Source organism: Amborella trichopoda, chromosome 13 (assembly GCF_054954075.1).
Source record: "Amborella trichopoda isolate Santa Cruz 75 chromosome 13, AtrichopodaSantaCruz75HAP2 v2.0, whole genome shotgun sequence".
Taxonomy (NCBI): domain Eukaryota; kingdom Viridiplantae; phylum Streptophyta; class Magnoliopsida; order Amborellales; family Amborellaceae; genus Amborella; species Amborella trichopoda.
This window is the reverse complement of record NC_142348.1, coordinates 52,702,399-52,716,599: the sequence shown is the minus strand read 5'-3', so window position 1 is coordinate 52,716,599 and position 14,201 is coordinate 52,702,399. Positions and strand designations below refer to the sequence as shown.

The window sequence follows — 14,201 nt, the reverse complement described above, 5'->3', positions numbered from 1 at the left end:
ATAAAGGAGAATGTCGTCTACGAAAATGTTTGATGCTGAAGGTTGGCATATCTGCAGGTAAAATCGAAAAAGAAATTTACTATTACTCTCGCAATGAAGGATTAGAATTTGAATTTACTAATTATGGGTAAACAATTTTTTTGGTACTCCTCGAGATCAACTGTAATCTATCCTTCTATTCCATCTCCAATATTTGGACAGTGGAGATTGACCTGTAGAACTTTAGAAACAAAGGCTAAGTAGACCAGGGGGTTCCTAAAACAAAGCCGGGGTGACACTGCTTTTTCATAATGTTTCTTGTGGCTGCTGAAATTTAAGTTTCTTAAAGATCTTTCATTTGGAATTATCAGTTAAAGGGTGACATCGCCAACAAAAAAAAATGTAATCTTTCAATCAAATTGAAATTTCTTTCAATTTCATTTAAATAATATTTCTAAAAACAGTGTTGCGGCATAAAAAGATTAGGTCCCACCGAGATTTGAACTCGGGTTACTGGATTCAGAGTCCAATGTCCTGACCACTAGACCATGGGACCCATTGTTGTCACACTTTGGGCCCTTGTATTTAAGACATTGGGATAAAATAAAATAAATTATGCCAAGTGAGCACCAACCAACCAACCATGGTTTCGGTTTCTGTCCTCCTCGAGGATCATTGGTGCCAGCAGTGGCAGGATGATGATAAGAATGAGGAGGAGGTGGCTGTCTCTTTCCAGGCTCGTTCGCAGCACAACAACAATAATCCCCCACTGCCACCACTACTACCACAGCAGCAGTAGTAGTCATCAATCCTCTTCTCAATTTCTCAACAGGTCACACAACCCAACCCACCCCCTTCTCTGTAGTTCCATTTAGAATGAACGTTCCTTGGCTGCAGGGGGAGGAAATGGGATGCGGTGGTGATTGGTGGAGGACACAACGGCCTAACTGCTGCTGCTTACCTTGCAAAATCTGGCCTTAAAGTGGCCGTGTTGGAGAGGCGTCACGTCATAGGGGGAGCCGCCGTCACAGAGGAGCTTATCCCGGGCTTTAAGTTCTCCCGCTGCAGTTACCTGCACAGCCTCCTCCGCCCCTGCGTCATCAAGTCAGTCGCTGCCTCCTTTCATCATGCACATCCTTCCTCATAGCTCAACTGAATGACCAACTTAAGCATCTTCTTTTTCGAAGTTTGACTTTGGTTCTTGGGTTGCCAATCTAACTCAGGCTTGGGCATTCGAGTAATTTGTTGTGCTGATGATGATGCTTTTCACTTTTTTTGTTGTTGATGTTCTTGCTGCTGATATTGTTGTAAAGGGAATTGGACTTAAAGAGGCATGGACTCAGGTTTCTGAAACGGAACCCGTCATCCTTCACCCCTTGCTTGGATGGCCGTTATCTTCTTTTGGGCCCTGACGCGACCCTCAATCATAGCGAGATCTCCAAGTTCTCAGAACGAGATGCAATTGCCTACCCAAAGTATGCCTACATGTTCTAAAGATAGATAGACAGACATACAGATTGATAGCTATATTAGTTACAAGTTTTCTACATGGATAGATAGGTGTTATTTCTCGAACTTTTGAAATCTAGTTGTTGTAAACTTATATGTGTTATGAACTTTCTTTTGGAGAAAATAAATTGGTTCTTACGTATCCAGTGTGACAAGTTCTATACTTCCCCGATAGGAACTAATCATGGAGCGCATCATTAAACTGGTTCATTAGGCGATATGACTATGGAATTTAGTGCCCTCATCATTTGTTTGAAGTGGAATATTTTGTTTTTATTTTTATTTATATTTTTTTTTCTGTTTGGTATTTCTCTTTGTAGGTATGAAGGACAGTTAACCAAATTTTGTAATATCATGGACTCCCTTTTGGACTTGCCTACTCCTGAAATTAAAAGTGATCTGACATCCAGTATTGATTTTATGGCGGATAAGTTTAAAAAATCAGCATTCTGGGCTCGTCTTCTGCAACAATCATTCCTTTTGGGACAAAAGGACATGGTGTAAGTCCTGATATAATTCGATTTACATGGTAGAATTTTTCTTTCTCCAAAGCTATTGCAACCATGCTGGATTTTTCTTGTTTTGTTGTTTTATGGAAGATGAGAAACTAGCTTTCATTGTAAGTTCCCTTCGTACAATTCAATGATTTTCTGGGTCAAACATTCAGTGCATTTGAATAAATTTGCCCGCACATTCCATATTTTAATATGCGTTTCACATTTGTTTTGATAGTGACTTCATGGAACTCATGGTTTCTCCTGCCTCAAGGGTCTTGAATAACTGGTTTGAGGTAACCATTTATGTGTAGTTGCCTAAGTCTATTTTAATTTGTTGAGGATGTTATGGTTTTTGAGTAGTGGTCTAAACATTAGATGTTGTGAATGATGCCATTGGATCATGTTAATGTCATCTATTTGAGGGTTATGAACCATCCTATTTCACATCCACAAGCTATATATGTTTGCCTAAATATGTGACACGTTTAGCAATTTACCAATTTGATGCATTATTTTATGCATTTGTGTGACCTGTCATGACTGCTGAGCACTCCCAATTTTTTGGGACCCATTGAACCTTGCAAAATTGATCAAAGTGAGACATTTCTTAGTCATTGCTTAAAATTAGTTAAATCTGAGCTTTCAAACTATCACCACAAATGGCTTATTTTCCTCACAAGAAAGATTCATCAAAGGAGGAATGCTCTATGTCTATATTTTTTTGTTCTTTCTTGAGGAAAGCTTGTTACGTGTCATAACTAACTTAGAAACATCTATGGAATCAATCTTAAAAGTGTAACCTACTCTAGAAAGAACAAAAAAAATATTGAGATGATTTTTATTGGAGGAGTTTTATGAAAAAATATTAATGTTTCATAATTTCTTTACGTTAATTGGAGGAGTTTTATTAATTGTTTGGTTGAACTCTTTTTCGGTTTATCTAGGAGGAAGATCCTGTTTAATTTTTTCATATAATTCTTTGGTATTCTGTTTTATCATTGAGATCTATAGCATTTGATTATAAATAACAATTATTCTCTTGAAAAGTTAATAGTTTAACAATTTTTAGTGTCCAGAATGGTATTAGAGAACAAGTCTAAGCAAAGTTGCACCATTGGACCTTGATGTTTTTTAATAATAGATTCTTTAAATTGAAATGAATAATGCATCGAGAAAAATGTGTTTGAAAAGCATCACTCAATATGGCCTAGAGTCCCAAAATCCTACCCTTCCCTAATGTAGCGTGGTTTACCAAGTTGTCTACCAACAGAAATTGTGTCCCTTTGTACTTGATAAGTCTATATGGAAGTGTTCCAAGCCTTTGGAGGTTGAATGATAGAAGGAAATGCTTCAAGATCATGGTGGACACTTAGATGGTAACCTGCTTCGTTCCTCTGGCATCATACTAAAAGTTTCAAACTTATACTAACTGGATTCTGCAGACATTATAGAGCGGATGAAATGTTATCATTATATATATATATATATATATATATATATATATATATATTCTACAGACACACACACACACATTGAGAGAGGGTGACAATATATTAGTGAGGTAGTATTTGTTACACAAAATTCTCATGGAGAGTGAGACATTATTTGATGGTTAATGCACCAAATTCTCTTTATGTCTGCGAGTAACTCATTGAGCATTGATACCCTAAAAACGCACAAACCTTAAAATAAACACCACGTAATGCTACGATTCACAGTTTCTAACAATTAATGCACAATAGCATTTAAATTCTACTTGTGGGTCGCTTAAAAGGTGCATTTTGCACAACAATAAGATACTTAATACTACAGTCGCCCTTTCTTAAAAAAAAAAAGCATTTAAATTTTAAAATTGGGGTTCTAGATGACTTCCCTCATTTACTTTTTTCACAGTTTGAAGTTCTTATTATCTTTGCCCTCTTAGATTCAAAATATGGCTATAAAAGGTCTTCACAAGGGACAACATTTCCTCCACCAAAAAGAGGAAGATCTGCCAAAAACATTCTGTATGTGTGAACTCTTTCCTTTCCAGATGTACACAATGCCTAGGTTAGTGCCTGGGTTTGTGCCTCGGGTGGGGCGTAGGCTGCCTAGTGTGTGGCACCTAGAACATCTCAAAGCTTCCTCCTTTGACTGCAATTCCACAAAGATCTAGGATATAAATAAAATTGATAAAAATCTAAGATATTGAAGTTAAAAAATCTGCGTGTGAGATCGAAGGAGCATCGGAACTTAAGGATTTCAGGCCAATTAGCCTCATCAATAGCTCCTACAAAATTTTGGCTAAGGTTCTTGCGACCCTCCTGAAACATGTTTTAAGCTCCATCATCTCCCCCAATCAAAGTGCATTCGTGAAGGATCGACAAATACTTGACGGGGCTTTAGTCGCACACGAGTGAATTCACTCGAGGATGACAACTACCAGGAATGATTATCAAACTAGATTGGGAGAAGGCCTACGATCACGTTGATTGGGACCTTCTTGAAGAAACTAAGAGACGTATGGAATTCGAAGCTTCATGGAGGAAATGGATTCGGGGTTGCGTTCGAGGTCCCTTCTTCTCCATCCTAAACAATGGAGCTCCCTAGGGGTACTTCCAATCCCACAGGGGTCTCAGACAGGGAGACCCCCTTTCTCCCTTCCTCTTTTCTATCACAACAGAGGTCTTCAGTAAGCTACGGATAGGCAATACGAAGCGGGACTGATCTCAGGGTTCAGGCTCGTTCCGCAAGGCCTAACCGTCATGCACCTCCAGTATGCCGACGACACCCTGCTCTTCTGCGATGCCTGCCCGATACGATTGAACAACTTGCTTCTTTTTCTACAAGTCTTTCACTTCGTAATATGGTTCAAGGTCAACTTCAATAAATCCAAGATGATGGGGATATCAGTGGACCCAGCTACCCTACAGTCCTTCGCGGCAATTAGGGATGCGGTACTGAATCCCTACCCTCAACCTATCTTCGCTTGCCCCTTTGCTATGGCTTGCCACACCATTCACAGTGGAGCCGTGTCATCTACAGGGTGGAAAAGAAGCTGGCCATGTGGAAAGGGAGATTCCTCTCCCCCGCAGGTCGCCTCACCGTCATTAAGGCGATCGTCTCGGGGATCCCTATTTATATCATATCTTTGTTCCGTCTCTTGACCTTGGTTCGTGAGAGGCTGGATCAATGAGGAACATCTTGTTGTTAGGTGACGGCTCCCTAAAAAAAATTTCACCTCCTTGCTTAGAAGAAGGTCTGCCTTCCTAAATCTCTAGGGGGTCTTGGGATACGCAGCCTTAAACTCACTAACCTTGCCCTACTTTGCAAATGGTGGTGGAGATTGACCTCACAGGGAGACCAACTGTGGCACCACATTCTTCATTCCAAGTACCGCCTCTTCTCCTCCCACTGGTCAATCCCTGAGAAGCTCCAGCAATGAGCATCGGGTTTTTGGAGATCTATTTTTCACACTTTGCCTGCTTTTAGAGCTCACATCCGCTTCCCTAGGGACGGGTCCAGAGTTCGTTTGCCTGCTTAATGTGAATTGGCCACATATTCCATTCTTCTCTCTGCATCTCTCTCTATCTTCTTCACTTTCTCGGAATCTATCAGGTATTAGAGCACTAAAGATCAAAATATTTCTTTGCCCGCAATTGTTCATGCAAGTTAGTTATTAATTCATCCATTGCTGCTCACAGATCATCGTATTCTTTAGTGAAGGTCTGTTAATGGATTGATTTTGGTTTTATTTTATCATAGTTTACTCTAGAGAGAGATCTGTTTTTACTCTAAAGTGAGATCCATATTTTTTTTCTTTACTCAAGTAGAGGGACCGTCGTCCTCATCCACAAATTTGCACCCTCTCAATCTTTGAACCGTTTTATTGTTTGCAGAGCTGCGTCATCCACTGTTTTTGCACCCAGTGAATCTCTGCACTCTCTCTCTCGCCCTTTTGATGAATTTCAGGCCCATACCCTCTCTCTCTCACGTCTCTGTCTTTGCACTCGCTCTCCCTTTTGATGAATTTCAAGTCCATACATCTCATAAGCTTTTTCATTTGATTTATTCTTGATATTTTTCATTTTATTTGTGATCCAAGTGAGTTTGGAGATTTCCCTTCAAAAAAAAAATTTGTTGGGGGATTGTTTTTAGAGAGAAGTTCCTTCATATATCCTATCCCCTCATGGAATCCAAGAATAATACAGATAGTGCTACTATTTATGTGTGCCTTGATGGGAAGAACTACAGATTGTGGTCTTTCCACATGTGACGCTTTCTTATAGGAAGAAAATTATGGGGCTACGTTGATGGATCTATACGCCAACCTACCAATGAGAATGGGCACAATGATTGGTTTGCTATTGATAGTTGCATTGTTGCTTGAATCATGAATTCAGTTGAGCACAAAATTGGGCGCAACTTCACATATTAACCCAATGCGAAAGCCATGTAGGATTATTTGAAGAAGATTTACTCTCAAACAAACACGGCTCGTCTCTATGCACTTGAAAACGAAAGCATGAATACACGACAAGGAGATTCCTCTATTAAAATCTATTTCAATTCCCTCTTAGGCATATGGAATGAGATGGACTCAATGGAGACAGAGTCACCTAATGAGGCAGTTACTAAAGCAAGAAATCAAACTCGTTTATTCCATTTTCTAATGGGGTTACGATCAAAGTTTGAAAATATTAGAGCATCAATTCTTCATCGCACTCCCACTTCATTACTAGATGATGCCTTCTCAAATCTTCTTGCTGAGGAAACTCGCTTAGGCTCTCTTAGGATTTGCAAATCCAATTCACCAGACATCACTGATGTGGCTTTAGCTATACCCAATGACTCTAACAAGGGTTTCAGCTATGGCCAAGTACAATGCAATATATGTAGACAAAATGGACACATAGCTGCTCATTGTAAGAAGCAATGTTTTTGCAATTATTGCGAAAAGTTTGGCCATGTAATTGTTGATTGTAATAAAAGGCCTCTGGCTCGTGGAAAGTACTCTACCAATGGTTCTACTCAATTAGTTGCATTGGCCTCTATTCCTAGTTCAATCAACATGAAGGATGTTGTTTGTGTTGACTCCCACTCTACATCTACACCTACATCATCTACAGTTCCTCCACCTATTCCAGGTTTTCCCTCTATTGACTCAAATACACTTCAACAGCTTGCTCATGCCTTAGGTGCCTTTGGGGTTTTCAGGTAATTTGAATGCTCTTTCAAATACTTGGATTATAGACTCAGGAGCATACAACCATTTTACATGACAAATTTCTCAATTATCCTCTGTGACACCTCATTTAGGTAAAATGTCTTATTTCACTGCTAAAGAATCTCCTCTTCATGTTACCCATTCTGGTAATACCACTATCCCTAGTCCATTTGGTAACGCCTTTTTACTTGAGGATGTCCATCATGTTCCCAACCTTCCTCATAATTTGATATATGTTGGGAAATTAGTTGACAATAAATGTCGTGTCTCATTTTCTAATGAAGGTTGTGTGATGCAGGATCAAGCAACTGGGAAGGTGATTGAGAGAGGCACTAAGAAGGGTTGACTCGTCACAGTTAATTTCAGCAAGGCTCATTCTCACCTTTCATGGGCCCTACCTTTTTGCCACCTTTCTCTTTCTTCTCATGAAATAAGCCAATCAAATTCTCTCTGGTATGTCTAGCACTGTAGGTTAGGTCATCCACACTCTCAAAAAATGTTATCCCTTTTGAATTCTGGACATTTACCTGTTGTCTTTTCAAATAAAAAAGTTGATGAAGATATTTTGTGTGAGAATTGCAAGTTGGCAAAACACTTGGCTCTACCTTTCCTTCATAGTACTAATAAAAGTACCGGCCCTTTTTCTTTAGTGCACTATGATGTGTGGGGGTCTGCTCCTATTCCTTCAATTAATGGTTTTTCTTACTATGTGACATTTATTGATGCTTTTTCGAAGTACACATGGGTTTATTTTCTCAAACACAAATCAAGTGTGTTTAGTGTCTTTAAAGACTTCCATAATAAATTACAAACCAATTTGAGAAAAATATTAAAGTCTTTAGGTCTGATTCAGGGGGGGAATACCTATCCAATGAATTTCAAGCATATCTTCATACAAATGACATTGTTCATCAATGTTCATGTCCTCATACCCCTAAACAGAATGGAGTTGCCGAAAGAAAACATCGGCATATCCTTGAAACTGTTCTCTCTTATAAGCTCTTATTCTCCTAAAAATATGTGGGCTGAAGCGAGCTCCACTGCTGTTTATCTTGTTAATCTTCTTCTTACTCCTGTTCTAACAATGTTTCACCTTTTCATAAGCTTTTTCAAAAATCCCCTGGTTACTCACACTTACGTGTGTTTGGATGCACTTGTTTTGTTCTTCTTCCCTCTCTTGCACGAGATAAACTCTCACATAAGTGTGTTAAATGTATGTTTGTGGGCTATGCAACCAATCAAAAGGGGTATCATTGCTTTGATCCTGCTATTAATTTTGTGAGAATCTTGCGACATGTTTTTTTTGTTTTGAAAAATACCTTTTCATCATCACTATTTACACCCTACTACACCCACACATGCACCTGATTTTTCAATCCTACCTGGATTCGACATTCTTAGTCCTGAAGTTTGTAACTCGAATGAGCCTGCTCTTCCTAGCTTTGATCATATATCACCTCCAGTTGTTGATCCGCTTACTGTCCCTTAGCAACTTCGACGGTCTCTTTGTAAGTTTGTTCCTCCCGATCGTCTTAACTTGTTAGTGGTTAGCTCATCTCGTACATGTTTTTCAACAACCACTACTAACCCTCTCTTTCATGAGCCATCTTCTTACTTTCAGGCATCTAAACTCCAATGTAGGCATAGGGCTATGAATGAGGAAATTGCAGCTTTAGAGGCGAACCACACTTGGGACTTAGTACCGTTGCCTCCTAACAAGCATGCCATTGGTAGTAAATGGGTTTACAACGTTAAGTTATGAGCTGATGGTACCCTTGATCGACACAAAGCACAATTAGTTGCACAAGGTTATGGCCAAGAATATGGCATTGATTATGAGGAAACTTTTGCTCCTGTTGATAAGATGACTGCAATCCGTACTCTTCTTGCACTAGCATCAATTTATGACTGGCTCATATGGCAGATGGATGTAAAAAATATTTTTCTTAATGGAGAGCTTCAAGAGGAAGTTTATATGCGCTAACCACCTGGGTTTGCTTCTCTAGATACATCATTGGTCCGTCGACTTCATAAGGCAATTTATGGTCTTAAACAAGCTCCTCGTACATGGTTTGAGTGCTTTCGGGTTGTCATTCTTGCAAATAGTTTCATTCAAAGTAAATATGATCGATCCATGTTTATTCTTACCACAAAGCGTAACATTTGCATTATTTTATTATATGTTGATGATATTCTCATCTCTAGATATGATTTCACTTCCATCAAAGATGTCAAGCTACGATTACAAGAAGAATTTCAAATGAAGGACATTGGGGAAGTGTCTAACTTCCTTGGCCTTGAGATCACTCGTTCTAAGTTTGGTATTTATATTGATCAACAGAAGTTCACAGGTGATCTTGTTTCCAGTGCCCGATTGACTGGTGTAAAGGTTGTTGATACACCCATTGAGCTCAATGTTAAACTTTCTACACATGTTGGAGATTCTCTTCCTGAACCTACAATGTATCGCAAATGCGTAGACTACCTCATCTACCTTACTATGACACGCCCAGATATTGCATATGTTGTCCATGTTGTGAGCCAGTTGTTTCAAATCCTCGACGACCACATCTATCAGCAGTTCGTCGTATTTTACATTATGTTCGAGGTACTTGCAATCGTGAATTATTTTTTGCTTCCACTTCTTCTTTAGATCTCAGTGCATATGCAGATGCAGATTGGACAGGTGATCCAGACACTCGTTGCTCTACTACAGGATATTGTGTATTTCTTGAATCATCTTTAATATCAGGGAAGAGCAAGAAATAAGACATTGCCTTCAAGTCAAGTATTGAAGCTGAGTATCGTGCTATATCCTCTGTTGCTAGTGAGATTATTTGGGTTCGTGCTCTTCTCAATGACTTTGATATCACTATTTTAGATCACACACCCTTATGTTTCATTTGCTGCACAAACAGCTGATATTTTCACCAAATCTGTTACTCAGAAACACCATAATTTTCTCATGGATAAGCTAATGCTTTACTCATGTCCTCATCAGCTTGAGAGGGGTAATAACGTGCATATAATAAATAAAGTGTAATTGTTTTATTTTTATTTCATTTGTTCTTTATTGTCCTTGTATATATGTGTAGGGATAGTTTTGGTCTAAAACTAAATATGTATTGTATATAAACCCTTTTAGGGTTTCATTCTTGTTAATATGAATTGGGCACATATTCCATTCCTCTCTCTGCCTCTCTCTCTATCATCTTTACTTTCTCGAAATCTATCAACATGTGCATAGCTCTATCCAGTGGATCCCTGGAAGAGCAGGCTTCCCGTGAAATGCGACTGTTATATGCACATGCCACGAGAAGGTACTTAGAGTCAGGGATTTAAGCCAATGCCCTCTATTGGCCCATCCTTCCCGTTCAGGATTTGTAATCATCAAGCTCATAAGAACATCATATTGTCCTATCCTATCACATGGTCTTGAAGTACATATCATATTAACCGACCTTGACTAAGAGGTAACCCTCAAACCTCTCGTCACCTTCCATATACCAAAAGATCTTATGACTGAATCGGGTTCCATGACTCTTGGTCTCAGTACACTAAGATCCTAGAGTCATGTTGCTCTTATACTCCCACTCAAGTATAGAGCTATTGAGAATGAAGGAATTTAAGGCCTAAAAAGGACATAATTCCAATATTTAGTCTTTCTGCCTTCCTTCCATGGCCACGTGCGGGTGCCCTTCTCTGGAAAGCCACATTAGGTGCTACCATTTGGACGATTTGGAAGGAACACAACAACAAATTCTTCCAGGGAGAGAGGTCACCCCTACATAAAATTATTGACACTATCAGGGGTCTGTAACCTTCTGGGCCACTAACCATAGCCTTTTCAAGCTCATTCCAACTTCGGTCTTTCTCACCAATTGGGGTCACATCCTCAATTACAGGCCGAGAAAGGTGTCGCAGTCGGCTCTCTGGCAACCACCCGAGAGAGGCAGAGTAAAACTTAATTTCAACGGCTCATGCTTAGGCAACCCTTGCTCGGCAGGAATTGGAGGAGTTTTCAGAGACTCGGAGGGGATCATCATCTTATCCTTTTCCCAGTACATCGGGAGAGCTGGCTCTAGCAACCCCTCGTCATTGAAGGGGACTCCCTTAATGTCATCACTTGGGCTTCTAGTGTAGCCCAACCCGCTTGGCGGCTTTGGCATGTGTTTGATGAGATATTTGACATTTGCAGGGCTGTGCGGGTCTCTTGGATGCATACTTGGAGGGAGACCAACCAAGTCGTGGATGATCTAGCTAATCAGGGAGCAGCTTCCGGTCTTATTTTGGGTTCACAGTCATAAGTTTGTGACTTGTGTTGTCTTTGGGTTTGGTTTTCTGGGAGGGGTTTTCTTTAGCCCCTACTGCGTTAGATGGTTTTTTCGTTTTCTTTTAGTTTTTCTCTTTCTTTTTTGTCACCAATCTCGGTGACATTTTGTGTTCTTGCTAGGTGGGCCCCTTTTTTTATCTCTCTTTCCATCAATACAATGTTAACAATATTAAAAAAATCTATGTGTATCTGCCCGTGTGTCTATACAATAATCAATGTTAGAAACTTGGCTCGGGCTTGGGATTCGGGCCCTGCTCGAGCTGAGTAACTCGAGCAAGTCCGAGTGGACACACCTGAGTGGTGTACAAGGCCAGAAGGGCTTTAACTGCAAACAAATAAATAAATAAATAACCAATAAAATTTGGAAAAAAATTGATTTATAGTTGGAAAGAATTTGGAAAAATCCAGAAAAGGGGATTATGGAAAAATAGAGGATATGATAAGAAAAATTCACAAATTATCATTAGAAACGTCAAAATTATATATAAATATAATTATACATTGATTTACTAAAATAAATTTTCTATGATTTCCTTATGATTTTTTTCATACCGCGAACTTGGACTCAGAACTCAGCTTAGCAATGTGCCGGTGTGCAAGTAACTTGGCCGAGTCCGAGTGGACTCGATCGAGTTTAAAACCTTGCATATAATAGGTACTATACTAATTTATTTCCTAGTCTTGTATTGTGTAAAGAGGAACTGACATGCATAAAAAGAAATGAAACGAATCCTTGTAGAGATGATTAGGTATCTTTTAGAGGAATAAAATGATGGCAACGAGGAAATAACCAGAGATTGTATATCAGATATTGTGATTTTTTTTTTAATTATTTGAGGTTAAATTTTGAAAATCTCGTTGATCATGTAGACCCCAAATGCATTGCACCCCCAGACATTTGAGTTGTGTTAAAAAAGAAAAAGGATCTTTACAATTTCTGTGCATGAAAAAGGCCTTCAAAATTTATTATTTAACTGGCGTGGACAAACCCTGTAGCCTAGAAAACTAATGGCTGCAAGATTCCATTCGAGAAAACATAGCCAACAGATTATATCATAATACAATTATAAATAAATCAAATTAGAAATTATTGAAATGGAATATTGGTCTTTCCTACAATTCATGTTAAACTATACAGGATTGTTGATAATAGCTTCATATATTACCAATAAAATAAACATAATATAATATTTTATTAGAGCTTTTGTGATATATACACGCATACACACATCCCGCACCATATGGGTGTGTAGGTGTATGCCCTGGTGTATGTGGAGGGCTTTGGTTTTGTGTCCCTGTTTTTTCTTTGATAATGGGCTTGGTCACCTATCTGATTCCAGTTCTTTTGGCTTGGGTTGTGATGGTGTTTTCAATGAGAATGTTGTAATTCTACTGGACTATGCTTCTCTTATATAAATCGATGATTTGATTATGCAGGCTGAGATATTGAAGGCAACACTTGCAACTGATGCAGTCATTGGGACTACGGTATTGATTAACATTGCTAATGCTGTATTTCTAGTGATTCTTCTGTCATGTGACAGATTGTAGAAGCCCAGCTCCTGTAAATTAAAGTGAACATTTGCATTTGCGCTACTGAAAAGAAAAGGGCTTTTCACAATGCAATGCTGCTGTTATATATCAACTCAGTCTTTGTTTTATCCTGATATCATTTAACGTCTCTTTGCTTTGGTGGCTCTTGGCATGGTCTCCCCACATCTATAACTAATTTAATGGTGAAATAAATTGTAATTTGAAATGCAAGATGTGCCTTCCAATAAACTTCACATTTTTACGATAGGAGACTTTGGCCATGAGGAGAAATATGCATTGTCCACAAGCTTACATTTGAAATACAGTGCTTGAAAGGAATTAAAAATCTACTGGATTACAGTCCAAAAGCTATTTTTAGTTAAGTTGCATCACGAAAATCCTGTTGTTCAAGTATGGATGTTATGACTTCACTCGACTGCAATCACTCGACTACAATCCAAAAGCTATTTTCATTTAAGTTGCATTACTAAAATCCTTTTGTTCATATATGGATGTTGTGACATCACTCGACATTATGCTCCATCTGTATAACAAATATTATGTGTGCCCAGATATTTCTTGGCTGGGCTTTTGCATAGCCAGCACGTGTTACACTGCATAGGCCATCGACTTGCACTTTCCAGCTTTGGCCTCATGTGTCCTAGTTTTAGACATGACATGTGCATCCAAACTTTAGATGCCCCCAAATTTTTGGCCATAATTTCCAGAGTTTAGGCATGCATGTCCACTTTGGATATATATATTGAATGTAGACTCATCAAAATATGTCCGTAATATATAGATGTCTGTATCTGAGCTGTCACTTCTCAGGGAGCCCTGTCAGATACCTACACGTGTGTTTGTGTCCTTGTAACATAGGTCTCCACCTTTGTGTAAGCCTGAAATAGTGTTCATCTCTTTAATGCATAAAAAACAAACTAGACACTGGTGTTGAGTTTCTTTGCCTGTATATGTAGACTTAAAACTGAGTGCAGCATTTGTATTTGTACAAGAATTAGTGTGTTGGTCGTTGGACACTCATATGGAAAATAATATGCATGTGTGCTTACATACAAATGAACATGTATATGCAAATGTATATTTGTAAACATGCATATTTTTCTTCATTTCACTTTGTTATTCT

At 38.8% G+C, this 14,201-nt stretch overlaps 1 protein-coding gene and 1 non-coding gene across 16 annotated transcripts in view; one reads left to right on the top strand and one right to left on the bottom strand.

Moving 5' to 3' along the window:
• Nucleotides 1-463: 463 nt before the first annotated feature.
• Nucleotides 464-535, bottom strand: TRNAQ-CUG (transfer RNA glutamine (anticodon CUG)). The gene has a single exon. It is a non-coding gene; the product is annotated as a tRNA-Gln (tRNA).
• A 130-nt stretch (nt 536-665) lies between these two features.
• The window catches only part of LOC18445803 (FAD/NAD(P)-binding oxidoreductase family protein), a 36,291-nt gene continuing 22,755 nt past the window's right edge, over nt 666-14,201 (top strand). For 11 of the 15 annotated variants that reach the window (XR_016048584.1, XR_016048583.1, XR_016048581.1 and 8 more), the window contains exons 1-6: nt 666-811; nt 877-1,083; nt 1,293-1,454; nt 1,809-1,988; nt 2,221-2,278; nt 12,962-13,012. Coding sequence is in view for 9 of the 15 variants with exons in the window: in XM_088857063.1 (XP_088713189.1) it covers nt 675-811; nt 877-1,083; nt 1,293-1,454; nt 1,809-1,988; nt 2,221-2,278; nt 12,962-13,012 (795 nt within the window). In the remaining 6 variants the exon portion in view is untranslated. Of the gene's footprint in view, nt 812-876; nt 1,084-1,292; nt 1,455-1,808; nt 1,989-2,220; nt 2,279-9,877; nt 10,033-12,961; nt 13,013-14,201 lie in introns of those variants that run through there. The other 4 variants (XM_020674633.2, XM_088857065.1, XM_088857067.1 and 1 more) reach the window with 4 other exon arrangements.